The sequence below is a fragment of the Hyperoodon ampullatus genome, assembly GCF_949752795.1.
Source record: "Hyperoodon ampullatus genome assembly, chromosome: 1".
Lineage (NCBI taxonomy): Eukaryota > Metazoa > Chordata > Mammalia > Artiodactyla > Ziphiidae > Hyperoodon > Hyperoodon ampullatus.
The window spans coordinates 26,480,709-26,494,912 of record NC_136914.1 but is presented as its reverse complement, the minus strand read 5'-3'; the positions used below and the strand labels follow the sequence as shown (position 1 = coordinate 26,494,912).

Genomic DNA, 14,204 nt, shown 5'->3' with positions numbered 1-14,204 from the left:
ATACATATTTTTTTGTTTTTGTTTGTTTAGAATTGATGAGCATTTTAAAACAAGTCCCAAAATCCCTGGGATTGACCTGAACTCAACTAGAGTGTTATTTGAGAAGTTAATGAACTCTCAGCACTCCATGATTCTAGAACAGGTATGTTTTTTTACTTTTACAAAGTGCATGCTTAAAAATGCATTTTTGCATTGAAGTAAGTTGACTTTGAAGAGAAAAAGAAAGAGGAGGATGAAAAGGCAGAAGTCTTGTATAAATCATAACTCTGTAAAATACTCACTTTGGAAGAAAAAAAAAATTCACTTTGGGAATTTGACCTGCCTTTAACTTTCTCTCTGGCTTAAGTTTTTCTACGGAAATGCTCCCTCAGAGTGTAAGGTCTGTGCGGGCACAGATCTTTGGCTTTACTTTTCACTGATGTATCCTGAGTGCCCAGACCAGTGCCTGGCTCATAGAGGGTCTTGAGTACATACGGAATGAATGAGAGTTGAGAGTCTCTCAAATAGTTTATGAATTTAGAGATCAGGGAACTAGATCTCAGGTGTGTTTGAATTTCTCAATACTCTTTTCTCTCATGCAGATCTTAAATAGCTTTGAAAGTTGCCTGATTCCTCAGTTGTCAAGTTCACCACCAGATGTTGAAGCAATGAGAATCTACTTAATACTACCAGAGTTTCCCCTGCTCCAGGATTCCAAGTATTACATAACGTTGACTATTCCCCTGGCTATGGCCATTCTGCGGCTGGATACAAACCCCAGCAAAGTCTTAGGTGATTCGCTGCACTGAATACCAGAGGTTTTGTGCTTTTTATTTTATTCGTGTGACCATTGGCTCCTGGTGGATTGACATGCAAGAATCTGTTTGTTGCCATTTCATATCCTTAACACTTAAAGCTTTTCTTTCTTTGCTGTTAATTTCTAATTTGCAGTTTGAACAAATTGAACCATTATTTAGGTTATTTGAAATGATTTACACCAAACTAATCTTGATTTTTAAATATTCACAAAGTTAGATTATTAGACTTTATTTTTTTCTCCTCCTACACTGGCTAGTGGTTAATAGTGCCTCAGAATTAGTGTCCATCTGTTGTTTTTTCTCTTATACCTAATTTAGGGGGTGGGAGTGAAATGAACAGTTGTGGTGTGATACACGGGTCTCCAGAAAAGGAGAGGAAGAAAATGACCTAGTGGAGACTTACCGAATGTTTGTTTTGTTTTTCTTTTTTAGGACAGTTGAGTCCACACTGATTTTTGCAGGCTACGGACACTTTGCTGAGATAAGAACCTTCCGTTCCTCAGTGAATTGGAGGGTGTCTCACGGGAGTAGAGCCTGAGGTGTTTTTATTAATCAAATGCAGGACGTCTGTCACCTGGCTTTTTCCTTTTATTTTTTCCTGGTAACTTTTTTTTTTTAGGTATATTCACTGCAGCTCAGTAACTTCTGCGTTCCGTTTGGACTAGGATGTTAGTTGAGTGTGGTCTCCCCGTGAGTAAAGAGACCTGTGTGGCTCAGGATGGAATACTGGCTTTTCCATATGGCTTCCACCTTTTGTAGAAGGTGGAACCATTCTACAGATAATCATGGCACTAGTCAGATGTGAGTCTTTAATTTTTTTTAAGCTCAAAAGCCCTTTGGGGCATATTTTCTCAGGTGTTCTAATAGACCGTGAGGTAGAGATAGCAATCTTTGAAGGAATATTACCTGACTTTTAATTAAAAGTTTGGGGTTTTTTTTTTTTACAGGACTTAGGTGGTGGCTGAGAAGAGGGCTAAAAGGACGAGGATATGTGAATGCTCCTGCCCGAAATATGTGCCTGAGCATCTTGTCCACATGTGCCCTTGGAACTGAACTTTTAGATTAGCCTTCTGGATGAGTCCTTGAGGAAAAAATCAAATAAAGCTTTATAACAAAGCTCCAGGATTCTCGTACAGCTGCCACTCTCTCCAGAAATGCTTTAATGGATTCTTTTTAAAGTTAGTTTTGGAAAACTGTATTTTAGACTAATGCTTATCTTCTAGCTGGAGCAGTTTTTAGCTAGTAGGCAGAAGACATCAATACTTGACGAAGATCCCATGTTGAAATATGTCTTTCCTTTCTTTCTAAAGATAACTGGTGGTCTCAGGTATGCCCGAAATATTTCGCGAAGCTGGTAAACCTCTATAAAGGTGCAGTCGTTTATCTACTGAGAGGAAGAAAGACATTCTTAATTCCTGTGCTGTTTAACAATTATGTTACAGCAGCACTCAAGCTCTTGGAGAAATTATACAAGGTGAGCATAGAGAAGAGCCAGAGGGGAGAGGGATGAAGAGCTAGTAGGGTAAAATGCTCTACCGAGATGTTCTATGGGAAGCCATTTACCAGTTGCCTGGGTCTTAGTTGTCCTTGTTTTGTTCTTCATCAGGTAAATCTTAAAGTGAAGCATGTGGAATATGATACCTTTTATATTCCTGAGATTTCCAGCCTTGTGGACATTCAGGAAGACTACCTCATGTGGTTCTTACATCAAGCAGGCATGGTAAGAATTCATGTAAAGCATATCTGAAAGCTTTAATCTTTTCTCAGAGTACAAGGGCAAGAGAAGCACATCTGAACTCTAAAATTTGTCCTTGACTTTGATGTTAGTGCTATACCTGTGTTTTGTCAGCTGGCTTTTGCATTTTTGAGACACTGAAGTGCTTTGAGTAATCATAAGCAGTCACAAATGGGTAGTCACCCCGAACGGTATAAATTTTAACTAGTTGCCAACATTAAAAAAATCAAGGTATCTAAAGTAGTCAAACTCATAGAAAGTAGAATGGTGGTTGCCAGGGTCTGGGGAAGGAGAAAAGGGAGAGTGGTCGTTGAATGGGTATAGACTTTGTTTTATTTATTTAATTGAAGTATAGTTGATTTACGATACTGTGTTTGTTTTAGGTGTACAGCGTAGTGATTCATATATCTATATCTATATATGTTCCTTTTCAGATTGTTTTCCCTTATAGGATATTACAAAATATTGAGTATAGTTCCCTGTGCTATACAATGGGTCCTTGTTCTTCATCTGTTTTGTACATAGTCGTGTGTATGTGTTAATCCCAAACTCCTAATTTATCTCTCCCCCCATCTTTCCCCTTTGGAAACCATGAGTTTGTTTTCTATGTCTGTGAGTCTATTTCTGTTTTATAAATAAGTTCATTTGTATCATTTTTTTAGATTTCACATATAAGTGATATCGTATGATATTTTTCTTTCTCTGTCTGGCTTACTTGGTATGATAATCTCTAGGACTTTCAGTTTTGCATGATGAAAAAGTCCTGGAGATTCATTGCACAATAATGGGAATGTAGTTAACACTAATGAACTGTACACTTAAAGATGTTAAAGATGGTAAACTTTATATGTCTTTTACCACAATTTTAAAGAGTCAAGACACATAGAATGTATTTCTGGCTTTTCTTGAAACTTGGAAGATCTGGCAACATGACCTGTCTTTCCAGATGGTGCCAGTTGGCTGGAGTTCAATGGGGGCTCTTTGGGTGAGGGTGAGATGTGCCAGAGTCCCCACTGCAGCTTGACTTTGACACTGAGGAAAGGATCATTTACTAATTGTCTTCATCTAACAGCTAGCCTACTTTAGTCATCCTGTGTCAGCTGCCTGAACCCTACAGGCTACCTCTGACTTGGGATTACGTGTGTGAAAATGTCACGTATCCCTGACCTGGTTCTCACTATGTGTTAGAACTGCGGGTTCCTGCCTGCCACCCTTGGCTTGCCTTCTCAGTTTGATTGTAGACTGGCTTGGGATATATGCAAGGCTTTTTAGGATCCCCTATCTGTGGATTATGTATAAATTTGAGTGGTGTCAGAAAACAGAGTGATTATTTGGTTATTATATTTAGTGAAGCCATGCATAGCAGACAGATTTGAGGTGAGTCCTTGCCAATTTAGCAGATTCATCACTGACATTTAGGCAGTATTTCCCTGTACCCTGTAGGGCTTTTGGAGGTTAGTAGCGGTTTCCAAAAGCAAGGCATTTAAATTGGTTTATTTAACTAAGGAAGATTTTTTTTCTTTGTTAAATAACAGGTGATCATTGCTAGACACAATATTGTGTTTTTAGTAAGACCTGGTTACTTTAAAAAACCAAAATCCTTTTCAAAAAAGTGGATGAGTCTTCAAAACGGGTTTACATGGAAATTTAACATGGAGGCTAGCAGTGAACTCTGTTTTCACCTGCTGATTTAGAAATTGTAAAAAGAGGGCTTCCCTGGTGGCGCAGTGGTTGAGAGTCCGCCTGCCGATGCAGGGGACACGGGTTCGTGCCCCGGTCCGGGAAGATCCCACATGCCGCAGAGCGGCTGGGCCAGTGAGCCATGGCCACCGAGCCTGCGCGTCTGGAGCCTGTGCTCTGCAACGGGAGAGGCCACAACAGTGAGAGGCCTGCGTACTGCAAAAAAAAAAAAAAAAAAAAAGAAATTGTAAAAAGATAAGCCTCTCTGTTTTATCAGTTTGTGAATACTCTTTGAATCATAAAATGTTAAGAGCTGAAGTAAGCCTTATGAATTATTTAGCCAACTGCTTTGTTTCTGGGTGAGAAATTGGAGGCCCAGAGAAGCTAAACAATTTTTCCACCAATTCAGTTAGCTTAAAAGCCAATTTTTCTGACTTCTAATCTACCCTTTCTTGCTGCTGAATAAAATAATTCTAATGAGCCCTAATTCTTTTTGACCCTGAAAAAGAAGTTTCTGGTGTTAAAATATAGGTTACCATGACTGTGGTCTCTGAATGGAGATACTTAAGTGAGCAACTTTTATAGTTCCTTTCCCTTAACATTTGATAACCAGATATAAGTCTTAAATACCAGCTGCTCATCTCCTCTTCAAAAATTAGTTATTATAGAAAGATAGAAAATCAGGTGAAATTACTGTGTGACCTTTTGTGGTTTCTGTGGCATTTTTTTCTGTTATACAATGCTATTAGAAATTAAAGTTTATATTTCTTCCTATCTTGGATTTTAATGTAAAATGCTAAAGCTATTTCATATATTGATTCATGTTTTTTTGACTACTTTTTTTTCGAGGTATAATTGACATGTAACATTGTATTAGTTTCAGGTGTATAACATAATGACTCGATACTTACATACACTGTGAAATGATCATCACAGTAAGTCTAGTCACTGTCTGTCACCACACAGTTACAAATTTTGTTTTTCTTGTGATGAGAACTTTTAAGATTTACTCTCTTAGCAGCTTTAGCAACTAAAATATGCAATGCAGTTTTACTGTCTGTAGTCACTATGCTGTGCATTATATGACTGGGACTTATTTATTTTATAACTGGAAGTTGGTACCTTTGACCCTCTTCACGGATTTTACCCGCCCGCTATCCCCTCTCCCCTCTGGCAACCACGAAACTGTCTCTTTATCTATGAGCTTGTTGTTGTTTTGCTTTGTTTTGTTTGTTTAGATTCCAAGTATAAGTGAAATAATACAGCATTTGTCTTTCTTTGTCTGACTTATTTCACTTAGCATAGTGCCTTCAAGGTCCATCCAGGTTGTTGAAAATGGCAAGATTCCATTTTTTTTTAATGTCTGAGTGTTACCGAACCAAACTCGGGTCCGTTTGCCTGCACTCAGGAAAGCCAATTTCTGACACCGGGCTGTGGGAAGGAAAGTGAAGCATTCACTGCAGGGTACCAAGCAAGGAGTCCAGGGAAGCTAGTGTTCAAAACACCTGAACTCCCCGTGGGTTTCAGGAAAGCGTTTTAAAGGCCAGGTGAGGCAGGGGAGTCGCAGGGTATGTAACCTGCCTGTGCACAAGTCTCTGGTTGGTTGCTGGTGAGGTAACAGGGCAGTGTCACATTGTCAATCCTCAGGCTCCAGTAGAGGTCTGGGGGCTGTGTGCTCCTGGTCATCAGGTAGTTAGTTTCTTCCATTTGGTGGTGGTTTTAGTATCTGCAAGACAACTCAGGAAAGGCGCATCAGGTACTGTTATCTAGGTCCTTCAGGGGAGCTCCAGCAGCGGGTATGGGGGAGGGGCCCATCCTGGGAAGGCCCCGTGGGGTCCTGCTCGGTTACAGGAGTACTGTTCCACTGTGTGTGTATATACCCCATCTTCTTTATCCCTTCATCCATCTGTGGACGCTTCGGTTGTTTCCATATCTTGGCTAATGTAAATAAGGCTGCTATGGATATGAGGGTTCAGAAATCTTTTCGAATTAGTGTTTCTGTATTCCTTGGATGAATACCCAGAAGTGGAACTGCTGGATCATATGGTGGTTCTATTTTCAATTTTTTGAGGAACCTCCATACAATTTTCCATACTGTCTGCACCAGTTTAAATTCCCACCAACAGTGCACAAGGGTTCCCGTTTCTCCACATCCTTGCCCACCCTTGTTATTTTTTTGTCTTTTTGATAATAGACATTCTGACAGGTGTGAGGTGAAACCTCACTGTGGTTTTGGTTTGCATTTCCCTGATGATTAATGATGTTGAGCATCTTTTCGTGTGCCTTTGGCCATCTCTATGTCATCTTTGGAAAAATGTCTGTTGAAGTCCTCTGCCCATTTTTTAATTGGGTTGGTGTTTTTGTTTTTTGTTTTTTTTGATATTGAGCTGTATGAGTTCTTTGTATATTTTGGCCATTAACCCCTTATCAGATATATTGTTTGCAAATACCTCTCCCATTCTGTAGGCTGTCTTTTCATTTTGTTGATCGTTCCCTTTGCTCTGCAGAAGCTTTTTAGTTTGATGTAGTTCCGTTTGTTTATTTTTGCTTTTGTTGCCTTTGATTTTGAAGTTGGATCCAAAAAATCATTGCCAAGACTGATGTCAAGTTGCTTACTACCTACGTTTTCTTCTATGAGTTTTATGGTTTTAGGTCTTACGTTCAGGTCTTTAATCCATTTTGTGTTAATTTTTATGTATGATAAGTAAGATAGTGGTCCAGTTTTCTCCTTTTGTATGTGCCCGTCCAGTTTTCTCAACACCATTTATTGAAGAGACTGTCCTTTTCCCATTGTGTGATCTTGCCTCCTTTACATAAATTAATTGGCCATATATGCATGGGTTTATTTCTGAGCTTAACTTAACACTTTTAAATGATAGTAATGAACAATAAGTGGATTTCCCCCCAGCTTTACTGAGGGATAATCGACATTATTGTATATATTTAAAGTGTACAATATGATGATTTGATATACATTGTGAAATGATTACAAAGATCAAGTTAATTAACACATCCATTACCTCACATAGTTAACTTCTTTTCTGTGTGCTTTGAGAATGCTTCAGATGTGCTCTCATCAAGTTCCCAGTATTTAATACTGTGTTATTAACTATAGTCACCATGCTGTGCTTTAGCTCCTCAGAGCTTACTTATAACTGAAAACATTGTACCCTTTGACCTATATCTCCCCATCTCCTCCCCTGTTCCCACCCTAGCCCCTGGCAACCACCATTATTCTGTTTCTGTGAGATTGGCTTTCTTGTTTTTCTTAGATTCCACATATAAATGATACCATACAGTGTTTGTCTCTCTCTGTCTGGCTTATTTCACTTAGTGTAAAATGCCCTTTAGTTTCACCCTTGTTGTTGCAAATGGCAGGATTGCCTTCTTTCTTATGGATGAATAATATTCCTTTGTGTGTGTGCGTCTGTCTGTGTGTCTGTCTGTCTCACACTGTATGAGTTTTTATGTGTTAAATTTTTTGCCTTGGCAGTAGCCGAGGCAGTATAGCATACAGTTCAGAGCACGTGCTTTAGTCAAAAAGAACTGGGTTCAACTCTCAACTCTGGCCTACGACCTATGTGACCTTAGGCAAATTACTTAATTTCTATAAGCCTAGCATCCTCATTAATAAATGTGAATTATAACAGTACTGTGAGAATTAAATGGGAGAAACCATGGAAAGGCCTTACTTGTCAGTGTACCTAGTGCCTGGCATATCATAAGCCCTAATAACTGTTTTTCAGTAAGCAGTCTTGGGCACCTACTGTATGTCATGTGCCTGCTACCACTGGGGATGGAGACACGTACAGGACATGGTGGCTGCCTCTGTGGGGTGTTGAGTGTAGTGCAAAAGGAATTACAAAGGGACATAATATGTATGGGCAAAGGGCTATGGTGTATAGAAGCAACATTGTAAAGTGGCTGCTTTGTGCTTATTTTATTTTATTATTATTATTTTTTAACATCTTTACTGAAGTATAATTGCTTTACACTGGTGTGTTAGTTTCTGCTGTTTAACAAAGTGAATCAGCTATACATATACATATATCCACATATCTCCTCCCTCTTGCGTCTCTCTCCCGCCCTCCCTATCCCACCCCTCTAGGTGGTCACAAAACACCGGGCTGATCTCCCTGTGCTATGCGGCTGCTTCCCACTAGCTATCTATTTTACATTTGGTAGTGTATATATGTCCATGCCACTCTCTCACTTCGTCCCAGCTTACCCTTCCCCCTCCCCGTGTCCTCAAGTCCATTCTCTATGTCTGACTCTTTAGTCCTGTCCTGCCACTAGGTTCTTCAGAACCATTTTATTTTAGATTCCATATATATGTGTTAGCATATGGTATTTGTTTGTCCCTTTATGACTTACTTCACTCTCTATGACAGACTCTAGGTCCATCCACCTCACCACAAATAACTCAATTTCATTTCCTTTTATGGCTGAGTAATATTCCATTGTATATATGTGCCACTTCTTCTTTATCCATTCATCCGTCGATGGACACTTAGGTTGCTTCCATGTCCTGGCTATTGTAAATAGAGCTGCAGTGAACATTGTGGTGCATGGCTCTTTTTGAATTATGGTTTCCTCAGGGTATGCCCAGTAGTGGGATTGCTGTGTCATATGGTAGTTCTATTTTTAGTTTTTTAAGGAACCTCCAAACTGTTCTCCATAGTGGCTGTATCAATTTACATTCCCACCAACAGTGCAACAGGGTTCCCTTTTCTCCACACCCTCTCCAGCATTTATTGTTTGTAGATTTTTGGATGATGGCCATTCTGACCGGTATGAGGTGATACCTCATTGTAGTTTTGAATTGCATTTCTCTAATGATTAGTGATGTTGAGCATCCTTTCATGTGTTTGTTGGCAATCTGTATATTTTCTTTGGAGAAATGTCTCTTTAGGTCTTGTGTCCATTTTTGGATTGGGTTGTTTGCTTTTTTGACATTGAGCTGCATGAGCTGCATTTGTATTTTGGAGATTAATCCTTTGTCAGTTACTTCATTTGCAAATATTTTCTCCCATTCTGAGGGTTGTCTTTTCATCTTTTTTATGGTCTGCTTTGCTGTGCGAAAGCTTTTAAATTTCATTAGGTCCCATTTGTTTATTTTTGTTTTTATTTCCATTTCTCTAGGAGGTGGGTCAGAAAGGACCTTGCTGTGATTTATGTCATGGAGTGTTCTGCCTATGTTTTCCTCTAAGAGTTATATAGTGTCTGGCCTTACATTTAGGTCTTTAATCCATTTTGAGTTTATTTTTGTGTATGGTGTTACGGAGTGTTCTAATTTCCTTCTTTTCCATGTAGCTGTCCAGTTTTCCCAGCACCACTTACTGAAGAGGCTGTCTTTTCTCCATTGTATATTCTTGCCTCCTTTATCAAAAATAAGATGACCATATGTGCATGGGTTTATGTGTGGGCTTTCTATCCTGTTCCATTCGTCTATATTTCTGTTTTTGTGCCAGTACCATACTGTCTTAATTACTGTAGCTTTGTAGTTTATTCTGAAGTCAGGGAGCCTGGTTTCTCCAGCTCCGTTTTTCTTTCTCAAGATTGCTTTGGCTGTTCGGGGTCTTTCGTGTTTCCATACAAATTGTGAAATTTTTTGTTCTAGTTCTGTGAAAAATGCCAGTGGTAGTTTGACAGTGATTGCATTGAATCTGTAGATTGCTTTGGGTAGTATAGTCATTCTCACAATGTTGATTCTTCCAATCTGAGAACATGGTATATCTCCCCATCTGTTGTATCATCTTTAGTTTCTTTCATCAGTGTCTTATAGTATTTTGCATGCAGGTCTTTTGTCTCCTTAGGTAGGTTTATTCCTAGGTATTTTATTCTTTTTGTTGCAATGGTAAATGGGAGTGTTTCCTTAATTTCGCTTTCAGATTTTTCATCATTACTGTATAGGAATGCAAGAGATTTCTGTGCATTAATTTTGCGTCATGCTACTTTACCAAATTCATTGATTAGCTCTAGTAGTTTTCTGGTAGCATCTTTAGTCTTCTCCATGTATAGTATCATGTCATCTGCAAACAGTGACAGCTTTACTTCTTCTTTTCCAATTTGGATTCCTTTTATTTCTTTTTCTTCTCTGATTGCTGTGGCTAAAACTTCCAAAACTATGTTGAATAATAGTGGTGAGAGTGGACAACCTTGTCTTCTTCCTGATATTAGAGGAAATGGTTTCAGTTTTTCACCATTGAGAATGATGTTGGCTGTGGGTTTGTCACATATGGCCTTTATTATGTTGAGGTAAGTTCCCTCTGTTCTTACTTTCTAGAGGGCTTTTTAACATAAATGGATGTTGAATTTTGTCAAAAGCTTTGTCTGCATCTATTGAGTTATCATATGGTTTTTCTTCTTCAGTTTGTTAATATGGTGTATCACATTGATTGATTTGCGTATATTGAAGAATCCTTGATTCCTGGGATAAATCCCACTTGATCATGGTGTATGATCCTTTTAATGTGCTGTTGGATTCTGTTTGCTAGTATTTTGTTGAGGATTTTTGCATCTATGTTCATCAGTGATATTGGCCTGTAGTTTTCTTTCTTTGTGACATCTTTGTCTGGTTTTGGTATCAGGGTGATGGCGGCCTCGTAGAATGAGTTTGGGAGTGTTCCTCCCTCTGCTGTGTTTTGGAAGAGTTTGCAAAGGACAGGTGTTAGCTCTTCTCTAAAGTTTGATAGAATTCGTCTGTGAAGCCACCTGGTCCTGGGCTTTTGTTTGTTGGAAGATTTTTAATCACAGTCTCTATTTCAGTGCTTGTGATTGGTCTGTCCATATTCTCTATTTCTTCCTGGTTCCGTCTCTGAAAGTTGTGCTTTTCTAAGAATTTGTCCATTTCTTCCAGGTTGTCCATTTTATAGGCATAGAATTGCTTGTAGTAATCTCTCGTGATCCTTTTTGTTTCTGCAGTGTCAGTTGTTACTTCTCCTTTTTCATTTCTAATTCTATTGATTTGAGTCTTTTCCCTTTTTTTCTTGATGAGTCTGGCTAATGGTTTATCAATTTTGTTTATCTTCTCAAAGAACCATCTTTTAGTTTTATTGATCATTGCTATTGTTTCCTTCATTTCTTTTTCATTTATTTCTGATCTGATCTTTATGATTTCTTTCCTTCTGCTAACTTTGGGGGTTTTTTTGTGCTTGTTTCTGTAATTGCTTTAGATGTAAGGTTAGGTTGTTCATTTGAGATGTTTCTTGTTTCTTGAGGTAGGATCGTATTGCTATAAACTTCCTTCTTGGAACTGCTTTTGCTACATCCCATAGGTTTTGGGTTGTTGTGTTTTCATTGTTATTTTTTTCTAAGTATTTTTTGATTTCCTCTTTGATTTCTTCAGTGATCTCTTGGTTATTTAGTAGTATATTGTTTAGCCTCCATGTGTTTGTATTTTTTACAGCTTTTTTCCTGTAATTGATATCTAGTCTCATAGCATTGTGGTCAGAAAAGATGCTTCATATGATTTCAATTTTCTTAAATATCCTGGAAAATGTTCCATGAACATTTGAGAGGAAGTTGTATTCTGTTGTTTTTGGGTGGAATGTCCTATAAAATATCAATTAAGTCCATCTTGTTTGATGTATAATGTAAAGCTTGTGTTTCCTTTTTTCTTTTCATTTTGGATGATCTGTCCTTGGAAAGTGGGGTGTTAAAGTCCCCTACTATGATTGTATTATTGTCAGTTTCCCCTTTTATGGCTGTTAGCATTTGCCTTATGTTTTGAGGTGCTCTATGTTGGGTTCATAAATATTTACACTTGTTATATCTTCTTGGACTGATCCCTTGATCATTATGTAGTGGCCTTCTTTGTCTCTTGTAACATTCTTTATTTTAAAGTCTATTTTGTCTGATATGACAATTGCTACTCCAGCTTTCTTTTGATTTCCATTTGCATGGAATATCTTTTTCCATCCCCTTACTTTCAGTCTGTATATGTCCCTAGGTCTGAAGTGGGTCTCTTGTAGACAGCATGTATGCAGATCTTGTTTTTGTATCCATTCAGCCAGTCTGTGTCTTTTCGTTGGAGCATTTAATCCATTTACATTTAAGGTAATTATCGATATGTATGTTCCTACAACCATTTTCTTAAGTGTTTTTGGTTTGTTATTGTAGGTCTTTTCCTTCTCTTGTGTTTCCTGCCTAGAGAAGTTCCTTTAGCATTTGTTGTAAAGCTCGTTTGGTGGTGCTGAATTCTCTTAGCTTTTGCTTGTCTGTAAAGGTTTTAATTTCTCTGTTGAATCTGAATGAGATCCTTGCTGGGTAGAATAATCTTGGTTGCAGGTTTTTCTCCTTCATCACTTTAATTATGTCCTGCCACTCCCTTCTGGCTTGCAGAGTTTCTGCTGAAAGATCAGCTGTTTATCTTATGGGGATTCCCTTGTATGTTATTTGTTGTTTTTCCCTTGCTGCTTTTAATATGTTTTCTTTGTATTTAATTTTTGACAGTTTGATTAATGTTTCTTGGTTTGTTTCTCCTTGGATTTGTCCTGTATGGGACTCTCTGTGCTTCCTAGACTTGATTGACTATTTCCCTTGCCATATTAGGGAAGTTTTCAACTCTAATCTCTTCAAATATTTTCTCAGTCCCTTTCTTTTTCTCTTCTTCCTCTGGGACCCCTATAATTCAAATGTTGGTGTGTATAATGTTGAACCAGTGGTCTCTGAGACTGTCCTCAATTCTTTTCATTCTTTTTCTTTATTCCACTCTGCAGTAGTTACTTCCACTATTTTATCTTCTAGGTCACTTATCCATTCTTCTGCCTCAGTTATTCTGCTGTGATTCCTTCTAGAGAATTTTAAATATCATTTATTGTGTTGTTCATCAGTGTTTGTTTGCTCTTTAGTTCTTGTAGGTCCTTGTTAAACGTTTCTTGTATTTTCTTCATTCTGTTTCCAAGATTTTGGATCATCTTTACTATCATTGCTCTGAATTCCTTTTCAGGTAGATTGCCTATTTCCTCTTCGTTTGTTTGGTCTGGTAGGTTTTTACCTTGCTCTTTCATCTGCTGTTTGTCTCTGTCTTCTCATTTTGCTTAAATTACTGTGTTTGGGATCTCCTTTTCACAGGCTGCACGTTCGTAGTTCCCATTGTTTTTGGTGTTTGCCCCCAGTGGCTAAGGTTGGTTCAGTGGGTTGTGTAGGCTTCCTTGTGGAGGACAGTGGTGCATGTGTTCTGGTGGATGAGGCTGGATCTTATCTTTCTTGTGGGCAGGACCGAATCTGGTGGTGTGTTTTGGGGTGTCTGTGACCTTATTATGATTTTAGGCAGCCTCTGTGCTAATGGGTGAGGTTGTGTTCCTGTCTTGCTGGTCGTTTGGCATAGGGTGTCCAGCACTGTAGCTTGCTGGTCGTTGAGTGGAGTTGGGTGTTGGTGTTGAGATGGAGATCTCTGGGAGAGCTTTCGCCGTTTGGTATTACGTGGAGCTGGGAGGTCTCTTGTGGACCAGTGTCCTGAACTTGGCTCTCCCACCTCAGAGGCACAGGCCTGACACCTGCCCGGAGCACCAAGACCCTGGCAGCCACACGGCCAGGTATGTGGGGAGTTTCTTGCCTTTTGGGAGGTCTGAGGTCTTCTGCCAGCGTTCAGTGGGTGTTCTGTAGGAGTTGTCCCACATGTGGATGTATTTCTGATGTATTTGTGGGGAGGAAGGTGATCTCCACGTCTTATTCCTCCGCCATCTTGAAGGTCTCCCTCAGCTTATTTTAAAGAAGAGGTGGTAGTGACTTATTTATTTCCGCTTATTAACTGCCATCATCTACACTTGAAAAACAAGTAGCACACAGAGTGAGTGACTTTGTGGGCTCCATAGAGGGCCTCAGAAGTGAGAAAGTGAGTGATACAAAGAAAATGCATCATTGTAAAGCAACCATACTCCAATAAAAATTAATTTAGAAAAAAACATAGAAAAAAAAAGAAAATGCTTCAAAAATAAAGACTGGAGTCAACGTGACATCAGGTGTCTGTTTTGTCCGGGGCAGTGTCT

The 14,204-nt window shown here is 38.8% G+C and overlaps 1 protein-coding gene across 5 annotated transcripts in view; it reads left to right on the top strand.

The window, feature by feature from the left end:
- The window catches only part of HERC3 (HECT and RLD domain containing E3 ubiquitin protein ligase 3), a gene marked incomplete at both ends in the record, with an annotated part of 127,916 nt that overhangs the window by 54,215 nt on the left and 59,497 nt on the right, over nt 1-14,204 (top strand). For 4 of the 5 annotated variants that reach the window (XM_079717298.1, XM_079717296.1, XM_079717294.1 and 1 more), the window contains 4 exons: nt 31-142; nt 582-771; nt 2,108-2,271; nt 2,404-2,517. In XM_079717298.1, coding sequence (XP_079573424.1) covers nt 31-142; nt 582-771; nt 2,108-2,271; nt 2,404-2,517 — 580 coding nt within the window. Of the gene's footprint in view, nt 1-30; nt 143-581; nt 772-2,107; nt 2,272-2,403; nt 2,530-14,204 lie in introns of all 5 variants that reach the window. The other variant, XM_079717295.1, reaches the window with a different exon arrangement.